This window comes from Orcinus orca, chromosome 11 (assembly GCF_937001465.1).
Source record: "Orcinus orca chromosome 11, mOrcOrc1.1, whole genome shotgun sequence".
NCBI classification, from domain to species: domain Eukaryota; kingdom Metazoa; phylum Chordata; class Mammalia; order Artiodactyla; family Delphinidae; genus Orcinus; species Orcinus orca.
In genome coordinates, this window is record NC_064569.1 from 52,965,147 (window position 1) to 52,980,398 (window position 15,252).

The 15,252-nt window shown below is 42.9% G+C and overlaps 1 protein-coding gene across 8 annotated transcripts in view; it reads right to left on the bottom strand.

Moving 5' to 3' along the window:
- The window catches only part of GRIP1 (glutamate receptor interacting protein 1), a 699,747-nt gene that overhangs the window by 51,539 nt on the left and 632,956 nt on the right, over positions 1-15,252 (bottom strand). For all 8 annotated transcript variants that reach the window (XM_033440573.2, XM_049693962.1, XM_049693963.1 and 5 more), the window contains 3 exons: positions 5,161-5,305; positions 2,425-2,564; positions 2,064-2,255 (listed from right to left, as the gene is read on the bottom strand). In XM_033440573.2, coding sequence (XP_033296464.1) covers positions 2,064-2,255; positions 2,425-2,564; positions 5,161-5,305 — 477 coding nt within the window. The remainder of the gene's footprint in view (positions 1-2,063; positions 2,256-2,424; positions 2,565-5,160; positions 5,306-15,252) is intronic.

The following is a 15,252-nucleotide window of genomic DNA, read 5'->3' on the forward strand; positions in this document are numbered from 1 at the left end:
TATAAATGCCAAATTTATCATACCAATAATTATGACTACTATTCCCTGTCTAGGATTTCAAATTTTCAAAATCCTTCATAAATAATAAATGTTTCTTCATCTTTTATAAACGAGGGATAGGCCTTATATTCAGTGTGCTAATCATGGGCCTGATCTTATTGTGTAAGAGGATAGAGTAGCTAAGTTCTCACATATCACTTAGGGGCAGAACTCATTATAATCAATAGCTCACCAAAATCTGTGTAACGAGAAAGTTCCCACATTAGTAAATAAACAATAAACAAACACATGAAGAAATAAACCTCAGTCTACGCTCATAGAATTTGACTTGGGTCCTTTACCCAGAGTGTCCTCTGGGAGTTTATCAACTCCCTGGCAATGCAAATAGCTGTTATCTGGTGGCATAGCTAACTTGTCACAAGGTATTTAGACTTGAAAAAATTACTTGCCAGGTAAATTGAAAGTCCCAATCCTCTTTTGGGTGTTCAAAATATTTTCTCCACCTGTTTATTCATACAAAGGAATATTACTGAGCCATAAAAATAAATGAAGTACTGATACAACCTGCAACATGGATGAACTTAAAAATATTACGCTAAGTGAAAGAAGCCGTTCACAAAAGGCCACATATTATACGATTCCACTTACATGAAATGTCCAGAACAGGCAAATCTATAGAGACAGAAAGTAGATTAGTGGCTACCTAGGGTTTGGGTGGAGAGGGTGGGTGTGTGCTAATGTGTATGGTGTTTCTTTTTGGGGTCACTAAATGTTCTATAATAGATTATGGTAATGGTTGTGCAACTCTGTACATATACTAAGAAAACACTGAATTGTGCATTTAAAACAGTGAACTTTATGTTATGTAAATTATATCTCAAAAAAGCTGTTAAAATATATAGTGTCTTGAATAAGAATAAACCAGTACAATCGAATTTTCTTTAAAAATTAAATAAAATTTTCTTGTTTTTTTAAAAAACAAAACAACAAAAAGAAAACTAAAATATTTTCTCCACCAAACTCCAATACCATCTCTAACAAGTAATGACTTGATAACTTTGAAATATCATTTCTTTTCATTTTTGTCCATCCTTCCTGGGATTTAACAGGAAGTGACATAGGCAGAGGCAGGCTGAGAGAAAAAAACTAGAACCAGGAAGAGGGCAAACTGGATACAGACCCTCCTCAAAAGTGGTTACCTAAGTTATTACAAAGCAACCCTCCCGCCCGAACACATGTTCTCCAAACTGTTTATGTATTTTATTCTCTGACTTAAACCAACAGCAGAAAAGGGATTCGGAGGCTGGAATTTATACAGGGTGTTAGAGAGAAGGTAAGGGCTCAGATAAGGAGAAATAGAGAGAATTTTTGACACACTTCATCTTAACGATGCTAAGTATCGTTAAGAAGGAAACATATTTTTAAAAGAAGCATTTAGTTTATACTCTGTCTTCAGTCTAATACTTTTTGTGTGTTTATATTGTGTTAGTGAGGTTTACCTTTTCATATAGGTTATACTTCGTCCCATGAAGATGATGTTTGTGAAGAAAGAACTACAATATACTTTAATATACTATGATTACAACTCTCTAATGATGCACATTGGGGGAAACCCCTACACGTTTCCATGAAAAGTCGGGAAGAGGCAGCAATAAATGGGGTCACAAATCTTTGGGCTCATCTCTTTGCACATCCCCTGTCCCTCATTCCATCTTTGTGGAAAGCTTGCTAAAAAAGTAAGACAATGGGGCCGGTCTTCAGTGACCCAATTTACTGTGTGGTTTGCCTCATATTAAACTGTGCTCGAAGGACAAGCTCTGGATCCAACACTTGGACGGCAGTAGGTCTAATGGGGGCCTGCTAGTGTTGGATAGATGTTCACAACTTATTAGCATTAAGGAGGAGGAGATGAAAGGCCACCATATTCACTGTGTTCACTATGGTTACACTGATGCAGACACAAGTCAAATAAAGATACTCTTTTCACGGAGCAGAAGGTGGATCTTTGAGAAACCTGAGTTTCACCAATGACAAATTTCCTGTACCCCACGGCTAGGACATACCTTGATTCCCGTAGCTGCCTTCTATTCCTGAACCATCCCACGAGTCCACGGCACTGTCCACGCTGGGCACAGTGGAGGGGTACGTATCGGTGAGTTTGCCTGGCTTCTGTGCTGGAGACGGGTCCTCCACATCTCCCAGGTCACTCAGGTGGCTGGCAATGGGGAACTTCTTGGGACTTGATGCTGACTGGGCTTTAAAGACAGAAAAGGAGCTTAAGTACTACAGAAAATTTAAATACAAAGATACGCCAACACTCCCTGGCTGTGTATTTCCCGAGAAACAAACACGTAGACATTTGCACATTCTTTAAGGGAAGGAAATGCACTGCAAATCCTTAATTGTGGCTTTCAACCCACTCACCATCTGTCTGCTTCTTAATTTTCAAGGTGACAGTCTCTCCTGCCATCTGTAACAAATGGATGGCTTCACTCAGAGGCTTCCCTTTCAAGCTGCTGCTATTGATGGCTAGGATTCGGTCTCCTATGTGGATCGCGCCAGTTCTGAAACACCAAATAATTATAGGAAAGGTAGAAATAATCCCTGAATGCTACTGAACAGAAATTCCCTGATATACTTTATTTATTCATAATAATAAAGACTTGAGGGCTTCCCTGGTGGCGCAGTGGTTGAGAGTCTGCCTGCCAATGCAGGGGACACGGGTTCGTGCCCTGGTCCAGGAAGATCCCACACGCCACAGAGTGGCTGGGCCCATGAGCCATGGCCGCTGAGCCTGTGCTCTGCAACGGGAGAGACCACAGCAGTGAGAGGCCCGCGTACCGCAAAAAAAAAAAAAAAAAAAAGAGTTGGCAAGGGTCTCTAGAAGTCACTCCTTGCCTTCTCCTGAGCAATGTTACAAGATAACTGCGTCTGTTGTGAATTACTTTTTAGTTTCAAATAAAATCAGAAAAAATGTTTTAATTAGTATTTAAAATGGACTTGTGGGCTGTTTAAATTCCAGGAAAGCTGAGTCATTTGATAACCCTCTTAAAAATCCCAAGGAAACGAGCAAAGTGGGACAATCACTGTAGTGATGTTTAGCATGGAGCAGTCCTTTCTACAGACTTAGAAGTGTTGGACGCAATCAGTCAGCATCCCAGCTTACCAGAAGCAAGGTTTAGACACAAGACCCTGGTGTGGCAGGCCCCCCGCCACCCCCCAGTGGTGATTCCAAGAATTGAAAAAGGCTGAACTCAGGAATCAGTTTTTTTTTTTTGCCGCACTGCGCGACTTGCAGGAGCTCAGTTCCCCGACCAGGGATCGAGCCTGTGTCCCCTGCAGTGGAAGCGTGGAGCCCTAACTACTGGACCGCCAGGGAAGTCCCAGGAATCAACTTGAATCCATCTCTGTCACCTACCAGCTGTGTGACCTGGGTACCTTATTTTCACCTCTCTAGGTGTCAGTTTCCTCATCACTAGAATGGGGATAGTCATCTCACAGGGAAGCTCTGAGGGCTAAATAGGAAAACACATGTAAAAGGGCTTAACATCCTGCTTGAAATGTGGAAAAAGAAAATTAATGTATTGAGCAATAGATAAACCTTTGATCTATTCCCTTCTCGTCCCATTCTCACCCGATTCTGAACCAGCAGACTGGAATTTACGATTCTGATGTGCACCATATCTATCTTTGTTTGAAAGCACAGGATGGGGGAGGAGCAGACTCACAGCAGTCAAACTCAGGAAAGGTTTAAACACTCAGATCTCTCCACCTGGGTTGAAGGATGTAGAGTGGGAATCCCATATGCTAGCCTCTGGGGTGCTGGCTCACTTGAAATATCCTGAGTGAAGGAAGCCCAGCTCACAGCCTGCTTGTGACTGAGTGGTCCGACCCCAGGTTGCTTTGGGGTCGGTGGGCAGCGGTGCTGGGCAGCAGCAAGTGGGGCCACGGAGGTGAAACTGAGTCACACAGATTATGAGGGGCTGCCTAACAAGTCTACCGATGCATCTACTCTCAAGGAATTTTTTTTCCTTTAAAAAAAAAAAAGAGAGAGAGATCAATTCATTCTTCCATAAAGAGTCTCCAGGGAGTGCCCTGGAGGTCCAGTGGTTAGGACTCGGTGCTTTCACTAACGTGGCCTGGGTTCAATTCCTGGTCGGGGAACTAAGATCCCACAACTGTGTGACGGCACGGCCAAAAAAACCAACAGTCTCCAGTTTATGAAAGAGCCATGCAGTAAGCCACAGAACACTTGACCAGGAGGTTGCTGAATCAGATCAATATTATCCTTTTCCTCATTGTCTAACAGAGAAACCTAGGACAGGGGGACACCTGAAGCATACCGTATCATAGGTGTCTCTGTTAATTTCAGAATACGAAATTCCAACAGGGCAGCCTTTTTTGAGCTGCCTCGGTGTCCTCACCTGACAGATGAGGGTGTTGGATGAGCTGATTTCTAAGGTACCTTGCAGCTCCAAAATTCTGTGATGCTATATCTCTGTTTTGCAAACCAGTGTCTTCAAGTGTCAGCATGAACAGTGTGTGTGCACTCCTGAGCTAGGTTACTGGAGGACAGATCAGGTTATGGGGTTTGGAATATGTCCTACAACGTGTCTTGGAAAGAAATACAGTAAAATGGGGGTGGGGTGCATGCCAATGGAGACAAATTGCCGAAGGAACAAATGGGCATTCCAAATTTCAAGATGTTATTAAGTCACTGCACTGTTTCCTGAAATCTTTGAAGACGAAGCTTCTGTCACCCTCTCAGCCGCTAAGCCCGGTACCTGTCAGGTAACAGAGGCTCAGGAAATGTTTGCTGAATTGAATTGGACGAGCCTTTTAACCTCCTTGAACTTTTAGTCTCCTCTTCTCAAAATGGACACAATATAAATTTACCTCTAGTCAATTGTGGTCGGTTTACACATTTCTGGAGACTAATATCAATGCTAAGCCCAGGACACTTTTAACTGCCTATAACATGCCCCTCAAAATCAAGTCAGAGCTCTGCCTGAGAGTTTTCAAGCTCTAAAATCAATCCTTTGTGCAGAGTTGAAAAAGTCAACAGATAACCAAGCAGGAGAGGGGAGCATGTTTTTACGTGGCTGTGAGGAAGGAAACCCATTTCAGACAGGTGATTGTAGAAGTTGCTTCGAATGTTACCTTTCAGCTAACCCTCCTTTCGTGAGGCTTGAAATGATAATAGGATCAAAAGGCTCTTCAGTTCCTGAAATCGTGATGCCAAGGGGCCCCCCGTAGCGCTTCAGCTCCACGGTGTAAATAATTGCTCCGGAACTTTCTTGCTCATCTGCAATAAATGCCAACGAGTCGTAATTGGTTTCTTCGGAAGAAGCAGAGTAAAAAGACACATATATTCACACATAAAACAAGAAATTCAAAACATCATCATCAAAGCACTGTGTCTCAGAAAATAATTATTTTGGGAAGTAGCATTTCCTCAGTAGGATATACCATTCTAATACAGGGATGTAGTTGTTATCAGTGTCAGGGAAGGGGTTCTCTGCCTGATGACTTATGTTTTAAATCTGTGAGCGAGCTTCCCAGCCGGCACTGCGGGCCCTTTAGACAATGTCCCTGCCTAGCACAGTGCTTGCCCAGCATTTTGTGAGTGTGCCACGAATATCCGTGGACTGAACACACGGCTGAGGAGGCGATATGGGTGGAGAGAGTCACGCAGTAAACAGAGACTGGGCTCCGCAATTCCTATTTTCAGGCTTTACAGGCAAGCTAACTCTCAATATAGAAAAGTTGATTTAACTCACGGTTGGAGCAAACTTTAACATATGCGTGGTCAAGTGGGGCTTGGAAATCTGGAATCCCTTACCTATTGTTCCTCTGTGTCTTAAAATGTGAATCTTATTCACAAAATCTGTGAATCTTATTCACAAATACACAGATAGTAAAACAGACGTTTGAATGATTATCTCTCCGCTGTTCTTGAGACTAGGAGCCACGTAAGTTACATTTCAGTAGCACATGCCAGGTTGCCACACTCTCGTGAGCTAAGTTTCACCATTTAACGTTCCTATGAAGGAAAACATTTGTGAGTGTGGTCTGCCTAAAGCATTGGCTTGAAAGATGTCATGGGACACCTTTCGCATGGCTGGGTATTTTGACTGCATCAAAGTTGCAAATATGCAGTCTCAGAATTCAAAGGGTTTTATTTGCTTATGACACGCTGAAAGTTCTTGAGCATTTCTTGCTTTATTCCTTGGGCCTGGGAGCTGTGAGTGGTTAAGGAGTTGTTCATTGCTGTACCTAAGGATACAATGAAATGGTCCAGTAGATACTTGAACAAAACAGTCAGTTTTTATAGTCAGGCTGTATCCCGGAGAAGCATTAATACAGTCACATTTCTGCAATGAGCAGCTGTTCATTTATGATATGAGACCCTAAACTAAGGAGGAATAGAAAAGCTTGAATTAACAATTCAATGATCTGTGTGTGCGGCGAAGAATTATAATGAATATAAAATGAAATGTCTATAGAGAAATGTAGGAAGCGATGTGTCCTTTCCTGCCAGCACTTACTTCACTTCTGGCCACAGATTGGGAGCTCTGGGATGTACCCATTGCCTCCACTCCCTCAGTGGAGGAAGAAAAAGCTCCATACATAGAGAACAAAGACCATCTACCACACACTGGAATGCTTAAATCAACATCCTAGGGTATAAACATCTTCAACATTAGACTCAAATTTATACTGGCAGCTGAGAATCCTCCACATCAAGGCTTCGACGGCTCTGTTTCATGGTTTACACACTTCTTCCACGGTTCTACTTTAGTTGTGGTCAACAGGCTGGTGATGGGCTGCCAAGCAGCTGCTGAGAGAAGCGCCAGGATGCAGAGTAACCAAAAATGGAGGGACAGTCAAAAGTCTAACTTTTTCTACACTGTGATAGATCATCACCTGTCAGAACTGGCGTTGACATAAATGAATAGGGTATTACTGGACAGATGACACGTATTTTGCAGTCTGTGCCACCAACTATATTCTGCATAAAATTCTAGGTGAGTCATTTGATTAGTAAACCTTGATATAGTTAAGCGTTAGTTACCGCTGGGCACTCTACTGGCCATTCAGCGTGGGTGTGTGCGCCAGTGGGAAGACCCTGCCCTTTTATTGCCCTAAGTGTGAGCACTGCCTTGTCAACGGGCACCAAGCATTCTGGATGTGGCCATCAGCTCTTTATGGGAGTTGTGGGAAATGGCAGTTCCCAAGTACATGGAACCCAGCTGCCCAGAATCCAGGAACCTGTGGGAAGCTTCAGTGGAAACTTTAGTCTAGATGAAAACAACCATTGGCCCATAGGAAGGTGAGCTGGGGTGCAGTCCCATTCACCAGGAGAAGGGGGAGAAATTGGTTCCAGCTAGCTCATTCTTCAGGTAACCCAGAGTGAGTGCCCTGTGTTATTTCTGGACAGTTTTGCAACTTGCACCTAAGATGACAAAATAACGCCAGAATGGAGTAAACTGGTTTAGGATGGTTTCAGACCACTTTATGTAGGAACATTTAAAATTAGGCAGCTGAAGCGTCCCAGTAACAAAAGGCAATTGTTAGGGATTCAATGAGTTTAAATAGTGGTGAGATGCAAACCAAGAAAATGACTGTATATTAATGAAGAAGTGATGCTATATTTAGATTATGACAAAAATGTAGTTGATTTCTGATTCCTTCAACAAATAAAGAACTTGGAAACAAAAATGAGAATGGGTAAATTTAAGAGACGTTACAACCAAAAGCAATGAATACTTCTTTTTGGATCCTAATTCAAACCAACTGTGTTTTAAAAACCTGTCTACCCATGTATATGAAAACCAGGGAGATGGGAACATTGAGTACATATTTGAGGAGATTAAGAATTATTGCTAATATTTTGGGGCTTCCCTGGTGACACAGTTAAGAATCCACCTGCCAATGCAGGGGACACGGATTTGAGCCCTGGTCCAGGAAGATCCCACATGCCGCAGAGCAACTAAGCCTGTGCGCCACAACTTCTGAGCCTGTGCTCTAGAGCCCGAGAGCCACAACTACTGAAGCCCACGCACCTAGAGCCCATGCTCCGCAACAAGAGAAGCCACCGCAATGAGAAGCCTGTGCACTGCAGCGAGGAGTAGCCCCGGCTCGCCGCAACTAGAGAAAGCCCACGTGCGGCAACAAAGACCCAATGCAGCCAAAAATAAATAAACAAACAAACAAATAAGTAAATAAATTTTAAAAAAGAATTATTGCTAATATTTAAAATTGTGATGCTATTTAGTTATGTATTTTAGAAGTCTTTTATAAGAGTATTGTTTAGGGATACATTAATAATATTTGCAAGATGCAATGATATGATGTCTGGAATTTCTTCAGAATAATTCAGTGTGTGGGTGGGGTGCGGAAGTTAGGGTGGGAGTAGATCTGAAGCAAGACTGATTCTAAGTTGCTAACTGTTGATGCTAGGTGATGTGGGCTGCTTCATTACACCATCTTTCTCTATTTTTAAATATATTTTCATAGTAATTTTTTAAAAAGAAAAAATATTAATTCCCTTAGAAAACCCTATGTGGATGCCTTGAGTAAAGACACATTTAATTAGTTTGGCTTCCGTACTCTCTTAGCTGATGATGGCTGCCTGTACACTGTCTTGTCCAGACCCCACGACCCATCTGCCCACCAGGCAGGGTTCCCAAAGCATCCTACTGCCATGTGCTCTTGAGGAGGCCCCATGTCAGCTCTGCCCAGTTGTTCACAGCAATGGTCTCTTCCTAAATTGTTTTCCTACTTCGGATCCAGACTTTGTCCCTCTCTCCCACATCTATTTTCACCAGTCTTGCCAACACTGAATTCCGTCTCTTTTCTTCCCAGAATATTCTGAAAGCATAAATCTGAACATGTCACTCTCTTCCTTGAAGCTTTCCGTCAGGTCCCAGATTTCTGAAGAATAAAGGGCAACCCCTTGGCATGAACAGGGCTGGAGCCTCTGTCTTCCACTATCCTTTCCCATCCCAATCCAATCTAATTCTCTCCCCACTGAACGACCTGTGGTCCATTTAAAGACACTTTGTTCACATCTCTAACCTTGCACATGTTACTCCCTGGAAGCAGACGTCTTTCCTCTGCCGGAGAATCTCTACTCTTCCTCGAAAACTTGGCTCAGATGTCTTATATCTCTGGAAGCCTTCCTGGCTCCTCAGCTGAGACTAGAGACCTTTCCTATGAGATCCTACAGCTCCTGTGTATTTTTCTAGTGTTTCTCAACTTCTTTAAAAAAAAATTATTGCCTCCTCTCCTCCCATCAAGGAGAAAAATTAAATTTAAATTCTCCCTAATGAGAGAAATTAAATACGAGGGAATAAGAGTCAGTCGGGTAGGGCTGAGCTTGGAGGGTCACAAACTATTGTAACGTAGTATCTAAGATTCTTTGCTCCCTGAGAACCAAATTTTATTTTTTTTAATTGAAGTGGAGTTGATTTACAATGTTGTGTTAGTTTCAGGTGTACAGCCAAGTGATTCAGTTATACATACATATGTATCTATTTTTTTCAGGTTCTTTTCCCTTATACCTGAGAACCAATTTTTGCCCCCATCTGGAATGCATGGTCTAGTTTATATGCTTTTCGCTCTATGTGTCTCCTTAATTAGAACAGGATCACCTTGAAAATTACGATTTTTTATATTCACATGCCCAGAGCCTAGAACTATGCCTGGCACCAAGGAGACTCCAGTAAATGCCTAAACAAATGAGCGAAAGGATAAATGCCTGTTAGCAGGCAGTCACTGGGTCCTAGCTTTGTGAGTCACCCCTCCGGCTACTCCAAGGTCTAGATGCCTTCTCCAAGGTGATGCAGACCCAATCAGCCTCATTCAAAGAGTGAGAATAAAGCCTGGGCTGCCTGAGTTAGCTGCAGGCTGCACTTCCAAATCCATCTGCCTTCTCGGGCGTCGGCCCAACTGGCAGCTGTAAGGCCCTGCAGCTTGGGAGGAAGGTGATAACTGTCATTTACGCTCAGACCATTTTGGAGGTGGAAGCACTCCAAGACGCTGTCTCCTTGAGGCTGGTCCAGCTTAGAAAGGAGCAACTGGAGTGTTGAACCAGAACAAAAACTTTCTGAGAAGGAAGAATGCAGGGTCACCAGGAAGTTGCAAAGTGAGCCTAAACAGATCTTAATGATATTATAAACAGCTTCTATATCACAACAGAAGGTTTACCACTATTAGCAAAAGAGGTGAAAGGGGCCAGACAATTTGTTTGTTCTGCTCAGCTCTAGTTAAGGAAATTAATGGGATCACGGAACAGATGCAAAATTGCAGCATTACTCATCTGCAATGTTATTTTCAAGCTTTTTTTTTTTTTCCCGGTATGTGGGCCTCTCACCGTCGTGGCCTCTCCCATTGCAGAGCACAGGCTCCAAACGTGCAGGCTCAGCAGCTATGGCTCATGGGCCCAGCCGCTCCGCGGCATGGGGGATCTTCCCAGACCGGGGCACGAACCCGTGTCCCCCGCATCGGCAGGCGGACTCTCAACTACTGCGCCACCAGCGAAGCCTGTTTTCAGCTTCTTGAGTGCCGCCTATTTAACAAAATGAACGCTATCTGGCTTGAATCCATAACGGCAGCTGGATTTGGGAGGCTTGGATTTGGGAGAGGGTCTTTGGAATGCATAAATGTACAGGTCAATCAAAGTTCACTTCAACTAAAAGTGATGGAATTCATTTCACAGAGTATGGCTACATTTCTTGGAGGTGGACAGACCTGAGAAAATGAACCATTTAGAACAATACTCTCTACAACTGCCTTACTGTTGTGCCAGTAAGGCCAACCTTACTGGCCTTACCAAAGTCATGTTCCAAGGAGGTGCTGAGTGTTTAAGAGTAGAATTTGAATTTCCTTATGTAAGTGATCATTTATAAGTCTCCAAATTAGGTTGCCTTGTGACAGTGTTTCTTCAAGTGTAGTTCTGGGATGAGAAATTTTAGCAGTATCTGAGAACTTGTTAGAAATACCAATTCTCAGCTCTATCCCAGACCCGTAGGAATCTGAAACTCTGGAGGAAGAGCCCAGTCACCAGTGTTTTAACAAGCCCTCTGGGTGACTGTGATGCTGACTTGAGTTTGAAAATCATTACTACTTTGAGACAAAGCAGAAAAAAGGGAAGAGTACTTTAAAAAAAAAAATCTATCAGAGTTTCTTCTTGCAGCCAGCCTCTTGCCAAAACAACCCCTATCACTGTTCTTCGCACAGCCAGGATCATTCCTGGTTGCTTCGATGGGGCACTTCTGCTACTTCAACCTAGATTTGAGGGGGAAAAAGCTGCTGCAAATTACTTAGCCGGCTTAACACTGATGAAGTGAAAAAAAAAAAAAAAAGATGAAAGCCCAAATCTTTGAAGGGCAGATGATTTAACTGGTACTAATAAGGCTATATTTGCATAAGACTCTATTTGAAATTGTGAAAAGGTAATTTGCTTCCGATGGGACAAGTTGCCGCCTGGAAATGTTTCTCAACGCAGATCAGAGCCGGTGAAGGGAAAATACTGAATTTTTAGTCTCTACAAACATGCTACGTATTAGAAGTGAGGTGCTCTAAATCAACAGAGAGGCCATTAGTGTCCGTATATTTGACTGGCACAAAGGCAGTGATATAAAGCGGACCCTTAGAAATTATTTGGGACAGATTTGGAAGCTTCCATGTATTTCTTCCCACAATTCCCCCAAATTCTCTCCTTTGCTTCAGGGTTCTTTCTCAGATCTCCAAACCCTCCCCTCTTCAGCTACGTTGGATCTAGATGCAGTCAAGATCTTATTTCAAGCAATAGATCTTACTTGCATCTCTGAGGGCCTGGGGATTAGGTAACAGCCATGGTTCTAGAGGCTTGGACCCAGACAAGCACCGACTGGCTGTACTCGATTTATGTTCCCGTGGTAACGAAAGATGACAGATGTACAAGCTCCTCTAGAGAGAATGGCCACTGAATATGGGGGGTGGGGGTTTCCCTACAATCCCAGGTGTTCCAAAAGATTTGGCCATAGTAAAATAAAGCTAAAATTAATTTTATTTTTTTTTGCGGTACGCGGGCCTCTCACTGCTGTGGCCTCTCCTGTCGTGGAGCACAGGCTCCGGACGCGCAGGCTCAGCGGCCACGGCTCACGGGCCCAGCCGCTCCGCGGCATGTGGGATCTTCCCGAACCGGGGCACGAACCCGTGTCCCCTGCGTCGGCAGGTGGACTCTCAACCACTGCGCCACCAGGGAAGCCCTAAAATTAATTTTAAAAGCATCCTAATAATGGCTGTTGATAGTCTGCATTCACTGGGCCTTACTTGGTGCCATTCATTGTCGCTGAGCGCTTAAATATCAATATATTGCCTCCTTTGATCCTTAAAACTGCCGCGTTCAGGACGCATTCAATGGACATTGCGGATGAGGGCACTGGTGCCCAGAGAAGTTAATTTTCCGAAGTTTCCCAGCTTGTCAGTTGTGAAGTCAGCCTAGTGTTCTTAGTCATTTTATTTTACTGCTTCCCCCAGCCAGCGCTAGAAACAGAGTTAATGCAGACTCTCTTGAATGCCTCTTCATTACTTCAGTAAGTGACCGCAACCAGTGGTCACAGACCAAATACCCTGGCCTCGTTCCCCTGCTTTTTGTCTTTTAATGGCTCCTCATTGGCTTCTGGGGTAAAGTTCACATTTTTTAACATAGTTAGAAGGACCATAATGATCTGGCTTCAGTGTATCCGTCTATTCACCCACTACTGAGTCCTTACACAAACTTTTTGCTTCAGCTATACCTGCTACTAGGATGTGCTGCTCTCTCTGACTTCCTTTGGCTCATACTTTTCCTCTGGTTAATTTTAACAACACCTCCCAAATACTTCCAAGACCAAGGTTGTTAGAAGCATTTCCTTGAGCTCCCCAGTCTCAAATGGGTGCCTTCCCGTTCTCTTAACGTTTTGTGCACACACCTAGAACATTCATAATACTGTTGATTATTTTCTTCCGTTTCTCCTACAACATGGTGACTGATTTAAGGGCAGAGATGGTGTGTCCTTTTTCATCTAAGAACTGGCAGTCCCTAGTACCTTCCAGACACTAAATAAATGCTGATGGCGTGACTGAATGAAAAACAAAGACTTTAACAACGTTTGAGAATAGTTCTACCATCTCCTTTAAAGTACAAGGCAGAGCAATAAAATTATTGTAGCTGGAAGACAGGCTTACATTTTGAAGCAACATCTGTTAAACCCAATTCCAGTATTACTAGCTTAGGAAACCAAGTTATATCAAGTATGGTTATAAACTTTCTGTAACTGATCAGAGAACCAAGGATCGAGAGGAGCAGACACTTAAGAACTGGAAGACTCCTGAAGTCTACTGGTACAGAAAGTCCAATATTAGTATAAGCAATATTTTAGGGAGTGAAGCATATATACCGAGTATTACCATTCTAAAATACAGAGACAAAGGATGGCAACAATTTAAATCACCAGCTTAATTTCAGATTAAGCAAGGTATCAAACTTCCAAAATCAGTGACTGTTGTCATGAATAATGCTTATTTTCCACTCATTTATATCTTGACCAAGGATCAGAACTAATGTGGGGAAAGGCATGTCAGGATGCAATAATAATAAAAATAGTTCCCAGTTACTGAATATTGATTGTGCCAGGAAATCTCTCTCTCAACAAGCTACAACAGCTCCCCAAGGTGGGTATTATTTTGTGCACATTACTGAAAATGGTACTGAATCTCAGGCAGGTTAAGTAACTTGCCCAAACTGACACAGCTCAAATGTGGTAGAGCTGGGTTTAAAAGTGTGTGCTCTGGGCTTCCCTGGTGGCGCAGTGGTTGAGAATCCGCCTGCCGATGCAGGGGACACGGGTTCGTGCCCCGGTCCGGGAGGATCCCACATGCCGCGGAGCGGCTGGGACCGTGAGCCGTGGCCGCTGGGCCTGCGCGTCCGGAGCCTGTGCTCCGCAGCGGGAGAGGCCACAGCAGTGAGAGGCCCGCGTACCGCAAAAAAAAAAAAAAAAAAAAAAAAGTGTGTTCTCTTTATGTCTACATAGTTGGCCTTGAACTAGTCTATATCCAGGTTTTACATTTTGAATAATCCCTCCCCTTGCTTCGCTCTGAATAAAAAAGGATTCAGTTACTCAAATTATACTTATATTCTCATGGGGGAAGAGGATACAGAAACACTCAAATTCTTCCAAATCGATGATCAGATGATAATTTTCAAATAATGGTCTGTTATAAAAATGTGTCTAAGTGGGTGTATATTTTAATATGACAACTTGAAAAAATCTGGTTTGGGTAAATATGTCTCTTGCACCTATATTTACAGTCTTATTTTGGGGAGGTGCATGGTTTTCAATGGAAGGATTTAGGATTTTAAAAACTGGACCTCTTAAAATTAGAAAAAAAAAACCTAACAAGCATGATCATTACCATAGTATTAGGCATAGGGATTGTAGGGGGAAGGGTCTAAAGGGGAAAAATGAGCCAAAGGAAAGAAGCAACTGAAAGTAAGATCTGGCTCTCCAAGCGCTCAGCTGTTGTTTCTGAAACTCCCCCCAGTGTGTCTGCACAGCCTGGCTTTGGAACTGGGAACATCGCCAACCACAAGCACCATACATATTCATCTCTGGCTTGGCTTCTTCACTCTGCAAGGAAGATAGCTGAAATCTGCTTAGCTTGGCAAATCATGCAAAATGGGTTTCTCCGAAGGGCTTTGCCTCTTTGCTAGGACAGAACCCAGTCTGACGCTGGAGGCTTTATCCTTCTTTTAAAATAAATCCCCCAAAGAAAATGCATGCTTTTTAGGAGAGAAATGCAAGTGTTGGTGTGGAAAATCAGTTGCTTGGGAAATAACTAGTAGAAATCTATGCATATTTTTAAATGTTCATTATAAAGTATACTCGGATATAATCATCTTTACCAGCTGTACTGATGGATGTAACTACCAACTTGTTTTGACTTTGAATAGGAATCATAAACACAAGGCTTGACATGACCACGAACTCTGGATCTAGAGGATTAGATTCCAGGAGATTCCAGGACATTGACAACTGCCCATTATTGGTTGGGATGAAACTATATTCAGTAGAAACTCTCTTAATCAATCTCCCTTTAACCAATTTACTGGATTAATTGTGACTCTCCATCCTCTTTGTAAAATATACTGACCAATGCCACTGAATGTTCCAGAATAATAGGTTTCCCTCTGCAGTACCCCGTGTACCTCTGTTCCTGCTA